Consider the following 19742-nt stretch of genomic DNA (forward strand, 5'->3'; position numbering starts at 1 on the left):
ACAGTAATGAATCAGACCAAGATTTCCATTAAGAGACTTAACTGCACCAGCTGGCCTTTTTCAGCAGCGTTATAATGTAAAATGATGACATCCTAAAAAGCGTTTGCAACTTTCACACAATGTGCCCAAAGCAAATCCTTTGTTTTACTTCAGTTCTTTTGGGAGACCTTTTTTGTAATCATCATAAAAATATGCTGCAGCACCTAAAGATATAGAAAGCCACAAAGCTGTACTGTTTCTTATTCTCTTTTTTTTTTTTTTTTTTTTTTCTTTTCCCTATTTAAAAGACAGTAAGACTGTTCCAGGTTGTAATTTAAAAATCAAAACAAAGCAAAAAGAAACAAACAAAAAAACACCAGAGTTTCTTCCCCACCAGTTCTGAGACTCTTTCAAAACTGTTCGGTTCAGTTCAGGCAACTACAGACTTGCAATTTCAGCTTTTTCATTTTTTTATTTTTAAATCAGAAACTTAATAGGCCTAAACTCAAACCCCCCTATTTTTAATTTTATATATTAATGGAAGAGTAAGGTGCTAACAAACAAATCAGTACATATGAATGAAATAGGAAAAATATTACTTCTTCATAGAAAAGTCTGAAAGTCTCTAACAAACATTCTCTTCATCACTCAATGCATATATGGTTCCACAAGGGGCACAGAAAAAGCCTCCAGCGAGAGTATTTACTGAAAAAGTACTATTGTCACTATACACTGCTCAAACACAGTAGATTTTATTTAAATCATGGTGTACTAATCTACAAGACCTCTTAGTATTTTCAGAAGATTGATTCTCATCTAACAAACTGAACCTTTAAACAATTCTTAAACTTTTTTTTTTTTTTTTTTTTGCAAATGGAACAATGCCATTCTGTGTGTTGCAACTACCTCTCAAGCCTAAATGGCATTTTCAGCTTTTTGTACTTTTTCACTTACCATATACTCAGACATATGGGAAACATTTGTGAGCAACCTCAAAATATAAATTTTATTTCTAACCAAGAAGATTATTCCTGAGAATAAGACCTAGATCCTTTGAGATCCTAGAGCCTAAGTATTTTTGAGAATGACTTAAAAAGATCTAGATATTACTGTGGATTAACTCCGATTTTCAAAAGTGATAAAAGCCTCACTGAAACTTAATAACATGTTCCTATCCTGAAAATCTGGCACTCACTAATTGTTATCTCCATATCTGAAAAAAAAAAAAAAGTCATAGTAAAACATCTGAAATCCCAAAGTCTGATGTTCTGGAAATCAGAACATACACAATACATATGATATGAACAGAACATACATATGATATGAACAGAAAAACAGAAGCAGATATGTGAGTACAGATATATTTCTATTTACATGTGCATGTGTGTGTGTGTGCATAACATATGCATATGCATGCCTCTATGCATGTGCATTCTTACCGAATAGGCATCTCTCATATTTGGAATTACTCACTTTTTATGCCTGGGGACACAATCGCCTCAGCCACGCAGTAGCACAGCATGGAATCAGAAGAGGTTCTGCTTTCATTTTCGCAGTAGAATCAGTGTTACAGTTCTGTAACATTTGAAATTTACTCTGGGCTTCTGCCACATCATCCATCACAGGGAAAGGTTAACCAATCTCATGCTTCAGGGCCCAACACTCATCACTTCAAAACTGAGACAGAACATTTTCTTCATGTTACAACATTAAGATGAACACAGCTAGGGAAGATGAACTTCATATAAAGAAGCGTTTAGATCAAATTTTCATCTTCCCCATTTCCCATATTCTTCTAAAATACTGTAAGAGGGCAGGAATCCAAGGCAAGATAATGGACTAGATGACCAATGCTTTGAACCAAATCAGAACTTGGAAATGTCATTTAACTCAAAAGCCTAAAGGAAGTTGTAATAAGATTAAGTGTTGGCACAAAAACTATGAGACTACGCAACTAGCTTGCCTTAGTAAATTAGATTAAGTGCTAAAACATTTTTTATTTTTACCATTATTAGCTTCTGTGTTATAATAAAGTGATGTTCTTTCATGTGTTGGTAGTAAAGTCATGTGGTAACTTAAAGACTACACCAACAGGCAGGAATATCAGAAACTTCTGCTAATCACTGAATGCAGGTCCTACTCCACACAAACCTGGGGGCTAGGGAGTAGTTATTCCTAAAACTAACTTCACTCTTTAGAACAAAGTAACAAGTAACAACAGAGGTAGCATTTTACCCAAATGGCACTCATCACGCTCTCCTTAATTTTTAAAATAATAAATTTTATATCACTGGGCCCTCTATACTGCTCATTACCTACCAAGCTCCACATTTTATAGAGGTTCAGTCCACACACTTCTCTGAAACATGCCTTGTAAAGCTCTATTTAAAGAAGAGCAGTTATAGTTTTTTGGTTTAACTTAACTTTAACTGAATGCTTGCTTTTTATGACTCTGTCTATGACTAGTGAATTGTCAGGACTCTTGACTTTAAACTGACTAAGCTTCAAGAACAACTTGGATCAAATGCAAAATTTCCATTTTGGTACTTTGCAGGTAGGACAGAGGTCACTTTGGGAAGAAAATATTGCATAGAAAACCTACTAAAACAGCTGTGTACTGTGGTTGTCCTTTCAACCTTTAGGAAGATCCTTAAGTTTTATATTCAATAGCCATCTACTCTTCTCTTATAAGCTAATACATAATTCTTATCCCTTTACACACTCTTCAAGGTTTCCATTTCTTGTCAATTTTGTTCCAAAGATCCAAAAAGCTGCACACCTCTATGGCAGGACAATCCTAGTCATCTTATACACATCTTCCCTAAGTTATTAAAACGATGTTTGCATAGGCTGCTATCATAAAGAAAGAAAAAGAAAAAAAAAAAAAAAACCAAACATATAAAAACAAGATAAAGAAGGAACTGTAAATGAGTGCAATGCATAATATGCAAAGAGAAAGGAAATAAATAATAAAAAAAGTGCTACTCAAGGAATGAGGCAAGTATTTCCATAGAGATTCCCTATACATAAAGATGTTAAAAAAAAGTACTGGAACTAGAATACCTGAATTGTGTTACAGTTGTTTCCTGCTCTTGAAATTAAGAAGTGTTTGGTAAGAAATTGAATAGAAAGACAAAATGTACACAAGTAATAACTGTGGGTCTTTCTGCATTTTAGTTCCATCTTAACAAGTCATGGATGTAACATGGTAGAGAACTGCAATCAATTTATCCTATTGCGTGGAACTGTCATGCTGATCTGCATTTTACAAACAAATCCATAAAAAGTACTGAAGCACTGCAGAACCTTCATAATTGAGGGTGGAAGGGAATGCATAATGTATGGTTGGGAATTCACAAAACAAAGATCTACATTTCCCTAGCAAAATGGCACATTCATTTAATGCACTGATAAATTTAATGCATCCAAGCATTGATGAAGTTAAATTATCCAGTCAAATTTATGCAGCATATTTCTTTAACTTACAGAGGAAGAGAAAGAGATTCTGTTTGATCAGATTCTACTAGGATCAATCAGTGCAAGAATAGTCAATAGGTTAGGTATAACACATCAAGACACTGGTATTTACTAGGAAAATACTTCTGGTTGAAAACTGTCTTCCAATTTTCTCTATTTCCAGAGCTATACACAAAATGTATTTCTAAATGTTATTGAACAAGTCATCATTTCACCAGTTTCTTCTAGCAAACAGTCAATTCTTGGAATGGACTGTGTAATGACTCATTCTCAACTGAATTAACCTCTCTTGGAAATTGTCTCCTGCAGCTGATTTAAGATAAAAGCAAGAAGGAACATCTGAAGCAAATAGATGTTTTTTTCCATGTATAAGCATTAGACGTAAATATTTTTGTTTTCATAAATATGCAGTACCAAAAAAAGAATTTCAGTGAAAGAAATTTAGTTGAATACAAGCTAAAACCGCAGGCACTATCCCATATATATTGTTATATTTAAATTTGCTGCTGAGAGGCAACTGTCCCATTTTTCAAGTTTTCTAGAGTCCTGCTTTTTACCTGTAGCTAACTTGCTTGCTTAGAACTTCACCAAGACACTGCATAGTTTAACACAATGGCCTGTGATTCACGGGATATTATTCTTAAGAGAAATGATGTCCTGTCATATTTCAATTGTCCATTTAAAATCTATTTAACAGACTATTTATCAGGATCTGCAAAGTTACAATAGTTTGCTGCTAGACTAACTCTTCCACTTTCCCAAGCCCAGTTAGCTATCAGCTTTTCATGGTCTTAAGAGTTCCTAAGTGTTGCAGTATCACTTTCTTTGTTCAAATGAGCAACCACACGTACATGAAGATTTAAGGGTTTACCTTTACTACTCACTGCTCTGAGTATATAGAGAGCACATACTCCATTGTAGGTATTCAATAATATCCATTACCATCTACTGCCCTCTATTTTCACTCACGCCTTTTTATTTCCTGTCCAACTCTCTTCTGGTTTAATATTAAAGTAACTTGTTTCCCCTTCCCCAAGATCACATTTGTGAACTCATTGTTCCCAGCTGTTCTCAGTATAGCAGAATCAAATAATTATCTCTCTTGAAAGTGAAGCAATTGAAAGCTAAAACAAGTAGGCAAATTTCTATTACTATGATGAATATCCCACTTGTAACCATAACATTCACACCACTGTATTCACCATATTGGTAATATTGCATTCTGATATTCTATAAGCTGTGTTTGTAACTGAACCAAAGCATTTCATTATTGCATGTACAGAGACTTTATAGATTCTTTCCCCATAAAGCCAACCATTTAAACAATAAAGATGAATGTGAAAGCATAAAGGGATGGTAAAGGCATCATTTAGGCAAAGAAGAAAAGTTAACACCAATCTCCAGCATTTCAAAGAATCAATGAAAAATTCTATTTCACATCAGACTTGATTTGCTTCTTACACTTTCTAACACAGGCAGCTACTCTTTTCCCACAGCAATCCACATGGAAGCATTTGGATGAATAATATTAACATGTATCCTGCGTGTTTTCCCCTTTAAAACACTTTTTTTTTTTTTTTCTCCACAGGATACAGCTAAGAACACAACACATACAGAGCACAGCTTCCAACAAAGTTATGTCTAGCAGATATGCAAATGCAATTACCTGCTGCCAACAAACATTTGGCATCTATAATCATGCCTCAATGATTTCTAAAGCTGTGATACTGCAAACTACACTCACGACCAATGACATACAACACTTATTTTGACCCTTTTGTCAAAGTTGTTCAGTGTTTACAATACAGGAAGATCTTGCATCAGGATTATGTGGCTTTGTAGAAGCTCGCTAGAAGAGGACTTGCCATCTTAGCAGAAAAGGAAACAAGCCCTGTGTGCAACACCTCAGGACTGAGGGGAAACATTATCTCTGCTGCCATAGAAATTGAAGAAATAGCAAACCATAGTCTTGCCTGACCCCCACGCCATGAAAAGAACAGTGAGATAGAGTGGCTGGTTTTGAAACCCTGCAAAGGCAAGCATACTGCAGCAAACATCATCTCCCACTCATGTAAGTTAAGGAAAGTGATTCTGCAGGGCCATACTGAAGCTTTCTGTCACACGTTCAAATGCATAATCAAGAGAGGGAGAATGCCTGTAGAAAAACATTGCGGTGAGCTGCAAAGTCAGAACTGCAATTTGAGAACTAGCAAATATTGAGAAGACTAATAATTTCCAGTTTGTGTATTAAGGTTTCACTATTTTTAATATTTTCCATTCAAATATTTGCCTTTCTGCTAAGTTTACAAGCAAAATTGCTTCTGTTGTCAGCCTTACTAAAAATATCATATTTTACATCTTGATTTGTTGTTAAGAATGATTAAAGCTCAATTACAAAAAAGTTAAAACATGAAATTGTAATTCTTGCACTTGATTTGTGACATTTCATTAAAATAATCATGAAATATTTAAGAACTTACTTTAAGTAATCTCCCCCATTTGAATAAAATATAAATGAAGATTATATAAAGCAATTACAAGCAATTTTTAAAGTAAAATATAGGCATTTGATTTTAAAATAGTTCCCCCTCTGCATATTATCATGAAACTGTTTGTGTGATTAAATACTCTTAACAACAAGAAGGAAAGTATATGTATCTATTCTACTAACATAATCAGGAACCAAGGAATCTAAATGCACCCTTTATATATATATAAAAAAAAAAAAAAAAAAAAAGTAAAAGAAGTAAGCCTTACCTAAGTGCATAAGCTTCTCAGTATTTTTATGTCTGCCTCTTTCCTTCAGAGATACTGTAGCAACAAAAGCACTGTTACTAGGTCACACCAGGTGATGTTCAACAGTCTCTGCCTTTATCAGGAACCAGCCTTTAAGCATCCCATACAGACATCATTTCAACCCAAAACTGCTCAGGCAGTTTAAACTGTTTAAGGAAGATCATGGCAGAAGTTGAATATTCTGATATACTGGAAGGAAAAATGTCTCACCTTAGACATTTTCAAGTAAATAGACTTTTCTTTATTAAAAGTACTCTTTAGAAATTATTTTGTAAATGTTGTGACTATTCTATTTAATACAGCAAATCTGATAAAAGTGTTGAACTACAGCTAGAGAAATACTCTTTGACAAACTTTGAAACTGAAGCAAAGCAGCACAATGCAGAATGCCATGATAACCTCCTGAGCTCACCAAAACTGGTCACCTCAAAAGGGATTTTCTGAATGGTTGCAGTTTTCTGCATCAACACCACTTCAGTCAGTGACAACAGCTATCTATTCACAGAAAAATAACTTACCGCTACCCTATAAAAGAGAGGGGAGCAGTAAGTTTCTACATGTTCAGACCTGTCTTGATGGGGTGAGGGAAGAGGTATCCTGAAAGATAACCTGGAAGTCCCATTGAGATCTATAGAAAAACACTCACTGTCATCCCCAAATTCTACAAGCATTTCCAAGCTATAGTGCCAAATTTAGCGCACCAACTGATGCGCACATCCAATGTCCAGAACTACTAACTGTACAAACTGTTTCAAGAAAACTTACTTCCTGAGCAACCAGCAAGAGGTCTTCTCATTCTCTTCCTCACACAGCTTCAGGTCTCCACAGCTCTCCAAAACATGCTTCCTAGAACTGGGGTGCAACTTACAGATCAAAGCTAATCACCAGCAGACACCAGTTTCTCAAGCTGCCACTTACATGCACTGACATCCTTCCTCCTCTTCCCATCACACTGCAGAACAAGCATACCTGAATCATGCAACAGAGCACAGTCTAATACCAACTGAAATACTTCTGAAACCACAGGCTGAGTCAGTACTAAGTATCGCCACATTAATTAAACCAGTTGGACCATGCCACATCATATCGCTAACACCCTTCCAAAACGCTGGGATATCTACTACTCATCACATGCTTCACTGCAATACTTTAAGCAAGCTATACATGGTTACAATCACTTGGAAATTGTGCTGTAGAGACTTAAAAAAACAACCAAACAAAAAAAATGGGACAGCACAGTCAGATAAATGTATTCAATAGTAGAATATCCAAGCATAAGCATATTTACTGCAAGTCATTTTTTTAATAAAACAACAAGAAAAATTATTACAGTGAATTTGCTATTGGATACAATTATCAACCTCCCCTGATTATCAACCTCTCTGCCTATGATATTACCTTAAAGAGTGACAAAATTATTTTACAGAAATTTCTGAACGAAGAAATACTGCTGCTTTGAAACAGTGCTTTTAATAATGGAAAATTTAACTTTTAACTAAGTCAGAGAGTTTCAACTCAATGACTCTTCAGAATAATCTATTCAGTTATATCAGTGTATCTCAGGTTTCTATCCCAGAGGTAGCCCAAAGGTGCTCATCAACCTTTCACTTGTCTTGGAGGTATGCAGTCTCCTCTTCCCTGACTTTCTCTTGAGCATAACCTTTGCCACTTTATCAGTTCACATGTTTAAAACTAATTTTCCAGTGTAGGTTTCTTTAGAATAATTTCAGGAACATCTACATAGCAAATATGACCAAATGGAAAACTATTGGCATACTGCCTATAAAGAGTTCTCAGTAATCCATTAAAAAAGCCTCAACTATTTTCCAGGAGACACCCCCCAATTGCTTAGAAAAATAATTAAATCAGATATTATTTAAATTATCAGATCTTTGAAGAACACCACATGCACACATACAGAGGAAGTGAAGTGGTGAAAGAAAATTATTTGCATGAAATTTTGTGAAGATTTAATCCCATTATATCATATACACACAGTGGATATATTAGAAATGGACAAAGGTAGGTAATACAACCTGGTGGCTGATAATCTAACAATCCTTTGGGAAATTAAAAAAAAAAAACAAACAAACACAGTTGGCTATGTTGACAATCAATATGCAAATTGTAGGTATTAGTTAAGGGATAAAACAAAAGTTAAGGACAAAGAAGTTAACAGAGGAAAAAAGATTAGTAGACAACACTGCTTGTGAATATGCTACCCATATTCTTGTGCCACCACATTACAAAAAAAGTCAAAGACTGCATTAGAAAGAAGGCACAAAGCAATTGATTTCTCCTTGAGGCTAATACCCTGGGGGAACATGGATATCTACATTTGGAAATCCTTGGCCTGGTTTGCCTACTTGATAAGTAGGCAGAGAATTGCTTAACCTAGCTTACAAGACTAGACTTGGAGTGCTTATTACAAGGGTTAATCATCAAGTTGTCATTTCAAAGTTTTCCATTATGAGATTGTGCTATATTCAGAGAGGCTTTGCCCCGTAAAATATTACCTTTCAAAAAGAGTGCCAGGGACTGTGGGAGGAATAATACAGGTATGAAGGCAGATGTCAATACATTTATTAATTCAACCACTATATGCAGTTTCATCTAGACTAAAAAGTTTTCAGTCTTTACCTGCTGCACATATACTTAAAGTAGAGGTGTCATTTTTTCCACTGTTTTCAATGATCTGTCTAATATCTCCTCAGAAATTTTGAACAATTGTGTTGTCTTTTCACAGTCTACACTGACATATTCCCAGCAGTTCACATGCAGCTGAAATTAGACTACCTGGCTTTGTCTGATAATAATTGTTTCGACTTATTATACATAATACCTTATCAAACCAAAATGACTAGCTCTACCCTGAGATTATTTGATAGAAACAGCATAACTCTACAAATAAGTTTTTGTTAATTATCTGCAGCTACAGATCTAGGATAATTTAAGCTTTTAATTTCACTATGTACTATCTTGCTCATTTGAAAAAGACAGGTGTATTTAAACATAACTAGCCACAAGGAAGAACATTCCTTATATCATTGCAGTACTGGCTCTCTAAAAAGTTCAAAATTATCTTTTTACATTACACAAGAAAGACGCTGTTTTCCTTAGCTCTTTTCAGCCCCTACTGAGCAAGAAACTATCAAATATTTAGTTCAATCATAATACTGAAGTTTAGTGATACTGAGGCTCTATCCTTTCTACTGTGCTCTGTTTCCCACAATGAGGCATGAAAAAATGTACAATTTGAAGTCAAAAATGCAACTTGACTTTACCCCCGAGCAAACAATAATCTCATGATTCAACTAAGGGTAGCGTTCAGGCCTCCTACCTATGCATTATCTGCCCCAGATAAAACCAGAGGAGTGCAAAAAATTTGCCACACTGAGATTTATATAAATAGAGGATCTGGAACTGTTCTTTCCCTTCACCACCACCACCACCACCACCTCCACGTCCACCCACCCTCCACCAAAAAAAAAAAAAAAAAAGTAAGAAAATGGTAAGAATGAAAATCTGCATTCTGATTCTGGAATAACTATCATATGTTCCTTATATTTAGTCCAATGCAAAACAAGAAGGCATAGAAGAAAAAAAGGCACACTATATAAAAGTTTAACAGTTTTGAATTCTCTAGCCTCATATAAGAAGTGAAAAAGTCAAAGCAATGCATAGTAGCAGGACATTACCACAATCACAACATTTATTTGGTACTGCACAGTATTTCCTTAAGTATATTTGCATCAGCAGTTTGTGATATTTACATATGTACGCCCTCTAGCTTACCAGCCTATTAAAAAAAAATCAAATATTAAACAATCTAATCAAATTATGCATACATAATTACTTATAAAAATCCACTGCTTTCATGTTGTTAAATAACTAAACTAATTATAGTATACTTATGGTTTACAGTCAGTCATGAACACTGTTAAAAATGTCTATAGGATTAACTTTTAAAAGTATTTACCTGTGTGTAAGCCTTCGGTGACTAATGCAAACAGCAGTTTGTTGATCCTGTGCAACACAGACCTTATGGCGACTACATTTCATCTTTAAACATGGATCTTTAGCCGGATCTAAAGCTAAAAATAATTTTAGAAAATTGTTAACAATTATCTAGAAGCATGCAATTAAAAAAAGAAATACAGCACACACAAAACCCACCAAGTACATGGAGGAGGGCTGGCCTGATGTTTGTACAGGATGCCGAAAGGAAAGGCTCTGATCTTCATCAGGATAAAATGCAGCATATTCAATAATGCAAAATGAAACTGTACAAAATTCCTTAACAAGGAAAACAGATCTTCAGGAATCATGCATATTCCTGTATGCTCTCATACAATACCACTGCTATTTATTTATAAAAATACTAAGTATCCTACGCAACTCTCTCCTTATCAGGGTTTGTAACAAAGCTAAAGGCTGGTGGTTTTCACTGTAGTTAAAAACACTCTTGATATTAAAATTTGCTGAAGACTTTTAGGAATCCTGCACATCCGTTTTGTCATTCAAAGCACTAATTTCTAAACAAAAATGCTTTGAATTGGATTCTGTTGCCTTCAGTTCTCCATTTCAGTGACATCACTTCTAAACAGAATTAGGTTTGTAGTTGATATAGTTCTAAAGCTGTAACGCATCTGAAATGACAATAAAACAATATGACAAAAGGACCGGCAAATGGCATTTATCAGCAGTTTGGAACATTTGTTCATTCAGATGTTGGCTGCCACATCTCCCACATACAAAATCTTTGTAAAAGCTGTAAACCAGAATGCTAGTTAAAAAAAACGTACTTCTTAATCCTTTTCATGTCATTTCTACCATGAAGTAACATGTACAAAGCAACATTGTATAATAATAATTCAGTGAGACACAAATAGTAATATGCTGGTCCATTGCAAATTAACACAGAGAAGAGGAAAAGCATCCATTGGCTAAATTTAGCTGCTGTGTAGCTAATAAAATTACTCACCACCATGTTCTTTGTAACAATTGCCACTTTCTCACTGTAATCCCCAAATACTGGTATTTCTACCGTAAAAGTAGTTTCTCTTTCCTGCTAAGATACAGCTGAGTTTTTACAACTGAGCATTCTTAATAGGTAAATAATGACAATGTCTGAATTTACTCGGAAATTATAACTCAGATGAGATTCAAATAAAAGAAAAAGTATATTAAAATATGCAGATGAGTGATTTGTATGAGTACACCAAGTCATGCTCCTGACACTGATCAACTCAAAGTCTGAATCAGCATTTTCTAACTTCTGAAGAGGTCTTACACTCAATCTAAAAAGCACTGTTAGAAGAAGGGAGGAAAGTTAACCAAGAAGGATGGAAAACCAAAAGCCTGAAAGCAACAGAGAATGAGACACATGTAATAGAGAAGAAATAGTAAAGCCAAGGCAATAAGAAAATAAAATTAGAAAGAAAATAAAGATAGGGTAGGAATACAAATATGGCAACAACATCAGAGTTCTCAAGATGTAGCCTTCTGTAAAAATAAATTCTGCCTGCAATATTCTAGCTTCCTTATTTCTGTTTCTTTTGTAGCTCAGTCTTTCCTCTTTAATACACCCTCAGCTTTGAACTACACTTTAAACTACAAATACTAATTTCTGGGTATAAAACTAAAAAAGCCAGACACTCCTTTTCATTACTTCGGATTAAATTTGTGTAGCTTATTTCCTGACTAATCATGTCTACATGACAATACAGTAGATTCTAAAATTTCAGCCAATATTCACTCTCACTAGAAAAAATAAACTTTTCCCTTCTCTGATCTCCACAGTGTTTTTCAGGTAGATCTAAATATTCCCAAACTATTTTTTTATTTTTTTTTATTCCTATGGACATTCTTCTCTTACATGGAAGGCCTTCCCCATCTTACCCAATTTTTTTACTTTTTTTTTTAATTTGCATTAAACACAAAACCAAAACAAACAAACAAAAACCTAAGAAACTATACACCAAACCCTAGCTTAAAGAAAGAGTACTGAAAATCCTAAAGGGCAAATTTCAAAATCAAGTAAAAAAATCTATAAACAATTAATATTCAGTTATCCTGTGTTCACCTTCACTTAAGCAGATTACTGTCCAGCGTTCAGTTATATTTCAGAAATGCTTTCCCCTTGTTTTTCACATTTGTTTATAAAATGTGTATTTGCATACATATTTTCTGAAAGGAAGGTTATATTCCTGTGTTCTTTGTGATCAAAAGTAAACTTTTAACCACAACTTCATTTAAACTGCTAAGTGATATTAATATATGGCTGACAAAGCATGCACCCAGAAAACAAGACCAGGCTGACAGTTACAGTTTTAATATGTAATTTTTGGGGGGCTAAGCAGGATTAAATACAGTTTAAATGGTGACTTTTTCAGTTTTATTTCCTTCTTAACAGTATATTCAGCTGTACAAAATATATACATTATATTATTAACAAAGGAGAAAAGTGATGGAATCATTAATATAACAGTAATTCAGTGCAGATTGAAAAGAAAGATTTCTTTAATTACAGCTTAATACATACAGGCAGATGCATTCCTATTCCAGGTATTTTATTTCTGCTGCAAAACAGACAGAAATTCACAATGAGCCATCCAGCTGTAGTTAATAACTCTGATTACAACAACTCTTAAACCAGTGGTAAGGAAATGCAGCGACAAATGACTAGAATGACTGAATTAGAATACTAGAATTGGAGTTCAAATTAACAAAAGCATACTCAGTATCCTTCAATGTACTTTGGGTTTTAACATCCATGGAAAATACTTTCTCTCCTTTAAGTCAAGCAGAATGTAATGTCACTCCCTAATGAACATGAACAGATTATCATTTAATGTACTGCTCAAGCACCTCTTCCTAGAAAGTTCTCTGATGGAGACACTACAGTAGCAATACCTGAATATGACTCTGACATAGTTTCAGGTAAATGTTTTGTAAAACTGCATAGGTTTTTGAAATAAAAACACATTAGCAAGAAGAAATATCTGGAATCATACAAGGATGCTGAGTCCCAGTATCAAGTAGAAAACGTGTTTCAGGAAAAGGGATGAATGGGGGAGATCACGCAAGTGTACTTTAAATCAAACATGATTTAAATGGTTATTTATTTTCCTGAGTTCTTGGGACTCTGAAGATGTATTTTGATAATTCTATCAAAATTTATCAAGCTGTAACATGTCTTTCTACAGGCAGGACCCAACTTTATAACCAAGAGATGGTACTATCACTTGGCCTTTATGACAACATAAAGATGGATATCAAACTAGGGGAGAAGACCTCTAATTTATTGCTGAAATCAAAATGTTTTTATTCCTAGGGGGGAAAAACAAACAAACAAACAAACAAACCACCATTTTAAGGTTTTAATATCCAGTGGAAGTCCTAAAGATCTAACCAGGAGATCAAATGAAAACGGCCTAGAAAATGGCCTTGACCAGGTAAGTGACAACAGATGAATAAGATGAATATGATAGATTTTGAAAAAGAAAAAAAAAAAACCTGCTTGGAAGCAGTACTGCTGAGTACTGATACTCCGTTAGTTTCCTTATGTATTTAACAGTTTCCACCAAAGATAAACCAGATTGTTCAGAATTCTGTGTTTAAAAGAAAAACATTTCTGAGGATCACTCAATCACAAACTGCACCTTGTAAATTAAAGATAGCAACGGGTATAAATTGCTGAGAACCTAGTATTAGAAATCAGTTCTGCAGAGGCAAAAGACTGGCCTGACATCTTTGTATGGCTTCAGAGAAATGAAGAATGATAAGGAACTTCAGACACCATATCTACCAATTAGGCATTGAGGAATACACCATTAACTTCTCAAAGGCAGGTCTTTGTCACTAAGAGTTGACTGAAGAGTCTGATGGAGAGAACTATATTGGGCATCTCCAAAGCGAACCACTCCCTGGGCTAGACTGGGCACTCTCCTACCAAAGGCTATCATATACCAAAAGGAATGGAAGGCAGGGGATATAACCTGTTCCAAGGCCCATCCAAGCCTTACAGTAACAATTTGACCTTTGAGTATTTACTGACTCTGTGTTTATGATGCCCTGGATGAAAATCTTGAGCAATTCCAAGTGCACATTTTGCACAATCACACATTTTTAGTTTATAACGTGCTTTATAAAAATGAAAAAGTAAAATAAACACAAATTACATTAGTAATTTGCACAACTGTGAAAGGACTAAAATAAATTAGATGTTTATAAAAACAGACATTTCTTTCTGTAAAAACACACATGAAACAAAATAATTACAAAAAAAATGTTTTATGCCATATTTGAAGTAGACAAAGCACACACATGGACATTTTTCATGCAAAATGATAAACCACAAGAAAAACAGTTACTAAAAACATGGTCTTAAGTTTTTCATGCTGAGTAAGAACTGGACTACCATTACACTGCAGGGACATACCTAAGACCTGTCTCCACATGGAGTCATCCTAAATATCTTAAACTACTATGAAAATACATAAATTTATTCCAGGGATTCTAGGGAAAGTATCACTGATGTAATGTAAGCTTATAAATCAGTCAAGTTAACTTAGAAAATATATGGCATTAAGTCTTTAATTCTTCACTGAATCTTTTAGTATTTGCTGACAAAATGTGCCTGCATTACCCCACCTCACTCCAAGTATGCAGTCTTGCACTAGCAACAAAACACGCTGCTTTCAACTTCTGCTAAAATAGGCAGCTATAAAGCTGCCTAATGCGCACACTAGAAACATCATAAGTGTCAAAATCCCACTGTGGAACAATTTTTGCATCCCTCAGTTATTTTCTTCAGCATGAAACAGACATCAATCTGAGTCACTTTCACTAAATTATCATCATAATCATGAAGACTAGACACCCTTTTTTCATAACTGAAATGAAAACTTAGATCGTACAGCATATTTATACTGTCACTAAAAATAGGTGATGGCTGCTGTATGATGAAGAGCCTCTAGAACTTAGCAATATGTTTGTTTATGGCTTGCCAGAAATCATTTCTTTATTTGTGGCTATAGTGTATCAGCTGACATCCTAGAAGATCAGATATGAACAGCTTCTAAAAATATAGGTCTGATCTTAGTTTCTTAACTTAGTAATATTCAGCTTTATTTAGCTCCTAATATTCAGGAAAAAAATAGGTTATTTGCCTATATGCATATTTAACATTTGTCCTTATATTTTCCTAAATTAATACCAAACGCAGTGGTAATTAAATTTCAGTAAGTAGAAAAATTTCATTGCCACAAAAACAATTACAAAAGTATAAAATGCTTGTAATGTATAATTTTTCTCCAAGAAATTATATTGTTAATTAAAAATAATTTGTGCTTTGCTGAAAAGCTGTGGAACAGAATTAGGTTTGCTTGGTGACTTTCATAGATGGATATGGATTTGTTATCCTCACATCCTAAGGAAGTAATTAATATTCTGAAAAAAATGATTCAATTATTACTAATGGATCTATTTATTTATCATTCAGATTTGGAAGAGCAGTGCAGGAAAGCTTCTCTCCATCTCTTCTCTAAGTTAATTTCCAGCTAGTGCTCCTGGAAACTGACATTATCCAGATCATGTTTATTGGGAATATAATAGGAAATCAAGATTAGCAATACATAAGACAGGAATCCTCTTGATAAGAGCTCCATGTTAAAAGCCACGGTAAAGTACTAGTATCTTACAATCAGACATATTGCCAATTTTCCATAACCAGCAAAAAGAAATGGGAGGGGAAAAAAAAAAAAAAAAAAAAAAAAAAAAAAAAAAAAAAAAAAAGGTTAAAGGGCGAAGTTTTCAGACCTAATGTCTATTCCCCTCCTCTGAAGTTCAAGATTTGTTTCAGGCATGCAGAAAAAGAACTAGATGGACTTTTTGGTTTAGTAAAATCACCAAAACCTATGTTATGTTTTGAGCAACCAATGAATGGTTCGATTCCTTTACTTTAAGAGGCAAGGGACAGAAATATAAATTAGTTAAATAAAATATTAATAATTAGTCATATGCCTAAGCTACAACCCATGGCAGACAGACATCTAGAACAGATTGATTCATATTACCTGCTTTCATAAGCTACTTATTTCCTGAAGAAACCTAAAGACGTATGGTTTTCCACTTTGAAATATGATGATTCCTCAACTCCTAAGCAGAATTTCTCACTCAGAATTGTGTTGGGTCTAGAGAGGTGAGAAAGATCCTGGCACCACAATTTCCATAAACAGCAGGGGGGAAAGCAGGATAGATCATATAAACACTCAGCTGATATTGTCAGCTAAAACAGAATAGAGATATTTAATTGCAGTAACAGTGGTCCTTTTTTTGCCCTAATTGTATGGTGATCTGCATCCAGAATTTGCAGACATACATGCATACAGGCTCTCCTCAGACACAGATGGTTTGAATCCATACTGCTTTTCATTTCAAGAGTTTCCAGTCTTGCTATGCAACACACCTGAAACTTTTTTTTTTTTTTTTTTTTAATCTTTACATGAAAACGAACCATTGTACAGCTAACAATCTCAGATACGTGAATAATGAGAGAATAAACAAGAAACAGCCTACCTCCGTAACCTGATGGGGATGTTCTGAGAAGAAGAATCTTGAATTTTTACTTCTTCTCCAAGGGACTGCATTTGCCATTTAAGATTCACTAGATAACATGAAAAGGAGAATGGGTCGCTACAGCTGAACCTTCACAAAAGGAATCTTCCCATGAATCTACAACTCCAGTAAGAAGAGTAGAAAATGTTTCTGTTGGTGGCCAAGCAAGTAATTAGGAGTTTAGATTCAAACCCCTGAAGGTTACAGGCAGTCTAGAAGATTGGTTTTCAACTTGTGAGCAAATGTTTCAACAAGTACGTGTCTGTGTGCATGGAGGTTGTATCCAGCCACGAAGTGCCTGGTTTTAAGAATGCTCAGGAAATCTCCATCCTGATGAACCAGGGACAATTGTGTAAAACCTTTTATCAGGCTTATTCTCAGATGCTTTGCTGTTCCTAGCATTTTATTCTAATAAGTTCTGATACATTAGTACTGCGTGTGTCTTGCAATACCTAGAGTTAAGCTAGATGAAATTCTGATAAGCAAAGAAAACATTGAATGATGAGTTAGAACCATCTGACATAAAATAAGTACTGGCATATTTCCTTTTTGCTCACCTCTTTTGCTGCAGTAAAGTTTCAAAGAACAAGTACCAAAAAATGCATTTATTCCAACTCATAATATTGTACCTGGCAGTCTGTTGTCTTCCTCTGGAACAAGCTCACTAAATTTTAATCTTTTTTTTTTTTTTTTTTTTTTTTTTTTTTCACAATTTCAAAATACTTTCCTCATTCTTTCCCACTCTCTTCAAAACAGTTGTCTTCATTGGGCCACACTTTTTTTTTTTTTTTTCGGTCATTCAAGAAGAAGCTTAAAACTTATTTGTAGATCCTAGTCCACAATCCCATGGTAACTTACAGGGGCATGGGTATGAGTGAGGAAGGAAAGTGTGTTTTTCTATTGCAGAAGCCTTGCACAAACTTCAGAAACTTCAGAAACTTTGCTCATAGAAACCTCAACATGAAATAAGGGGCAGGCAAGTTTTTAAAGAGGGTATATCCCAAGATAAACTGCTATGACATATAATTTATAGCATAAAAATGTGTCTGTTAATGAATGTGCACAAAATAGCTAATAGTAATCGTATTCTTCCTCCTCTTTTCTTTATAAAACTGTTTCAATAATCAGACTTGAAGAATATTGTACTGATTGCCAAATGGCTTGTAAACCATTACAGACCCAAAGCAACTCCTCATCATCTCATCATACATACTCAACTCAAAATACCAAAACTAATTGCAAAGCAATGAACCAATAAGAAGAAAACACTGGAGTTCTGGTTCTGAAAATTGCTTTTCACTAGAACAAATTACATACGTTGTTGATAACAATGTATCAACAAAAATGTTGATACACTAAGTCTCATGTCAAAATTTTGCACTGCCACGTTATTTTCAAAGGTACCATCATTAAAAACGCAATCCCTTGGGAAAATCTTTGCCCAAGTTCCACATTTCTGTCCTGCATGCTTCATCCCAAATTCAAACTGTGCGCTTAGCAACAACCACTGGTGTCCTCCAATGGCTTTTGACATTGCGGTAGCATTTATGTACCTTCTAAATTATAAGAAATTCTCCTCCTTACAAATATTTGTGTTTCAATAACATTATCATAATATGTGTTCTCAGTAGTAGGTATTCCTTAAACACTTACAACAGAATATTCTACCCACAGCTCAAAAGTTGATATAAATGAGAAAGTCCACAAAGCAAAAGTCAAATGTTGCCCTTAGTTACACCTACACAAATTCAGAAAAGATCCTATTAATTTAAATTGCCAAAGAACAGAGTTATTTTGGACTCAGACTGATGTATTTGACAGCAGGCTAAATAAATATTCTGCTAAATTATCCAAAACAGGTATGACTAATAGAAATGCGTGTGCATACTTGGCTGGCATCATTTAAGGTTTCAGCAGTTTTAGTGAGGCACTCTTATTTTTAAATTGCAATATCCATTTCCTTGATTTGGCAGAAAGTAACTGTTTAAAGACTACATGAAAGTTCACAATAGTAATGTAGCACTACCAAGCATTGTACTAGTTTTCCTAAGAATATTAAATCATGATTTAGAGACATTCTGTTTGCATAATAACTGACTTGTGTGTTCAATCGGTAGAAAGAAATGTCTGTATTCCTCTAAGAGTGGAAAAGAAACATCTTGAAAATTCTCCCAACTATTATCTTTAAATGGTAAAATGCTTATTCTTGCAAAGCAATGTGAAATAAAATGTATCTTGATTATTTCACTCTCTTGTACAACTGGTCAATTTCTGTATTTATTTCCATCATTTTTATGCTAAAATAATATTAAAACTTAAATCAGAATGTTTTGACTGTGATCCACTTAATTTTTAGTTTAGTTTAATTTTTATTTTTTTAAAAAAGAAAAACAGCTAAAACAGAATCTAGTATATTATTCACATACAGTATCCAATACATCAGTAATACACATATATGTGTATTATAGAGAAGTTTAGCATAACAAAAATAATCAGGAAGTGTACTTGTTATAAAATTCAATGATGATCTAGACATAAAATATGTTCTCTAACAAGACACAAAAATTGAAATCACATCCTGCAGCACAATATACAGAATACATTTTTTTTTTTTCTTTTTGAGTCAGTGAAGCTTTTGCATAAATCCTGGCTTAGCTAGACCATTTATGGAAAGTCCTTTGAGCTTTAAATTACTGAAGTTAAAGGAAAATTCCAACAGGTTCAGCTTTCAGTATTTAACTACTGAAATTTAGTATTTAAGTACTGAAAATCAGTATTTAAATACTGTAGTAAATATTACAGTAAGCAGTAAATACTGCTTTTAGTATTTAAAAATATTTCACTACTAACAAGCTAATAACCACAAACAT

At 34.2% G+C, this 19742-nt stretch overlaps 1 protein-coding gene across 2 annotated transcripts in view; it reads right to left on the reverse strand.

Moving 5' to 3' along the window:
* SPOCK3 (SPARC (osteonectin), cwcv and kazal like domains proteoglycan 3) overlaps positions 1–19742 on the reverse strand; it is a 195793-nt gene that overhangs the window by 100381 nt on the left and 75670 nt on the right. The window contains exons 1-2 of one of the 2 annotated variants that reach the window (XM_084517912.1): positions 10429–10603; positions 10232–10346 (exon numbers count right to left, since the gene is read on the reverse strand). In XM_084517912.1, coding sequence (XP_084374038.1) covers positions 10232–10314 — 83 coding nt within the window. In that variant the 5' untranslated portion in view covers positions 10315–10346; positions 10429–10603. Of the gene's footprint in view, positions 1–10231; positions 10347–10428; positions 10604–19742 lie in introns of those variants that run through there. The other variant, XM_084517911.1, reaches the window with a different exon arrangement.

Source organism: Aythya ferina (assembly GCF_964211825.1).
Source record: "Aythya ferina genome assembly, chromosome: 4".
NCBI lineage: Eukaryota > Metazoa > Chordata > Aves > Anseriformes > Anatidae > Aythya > Aythya ferina.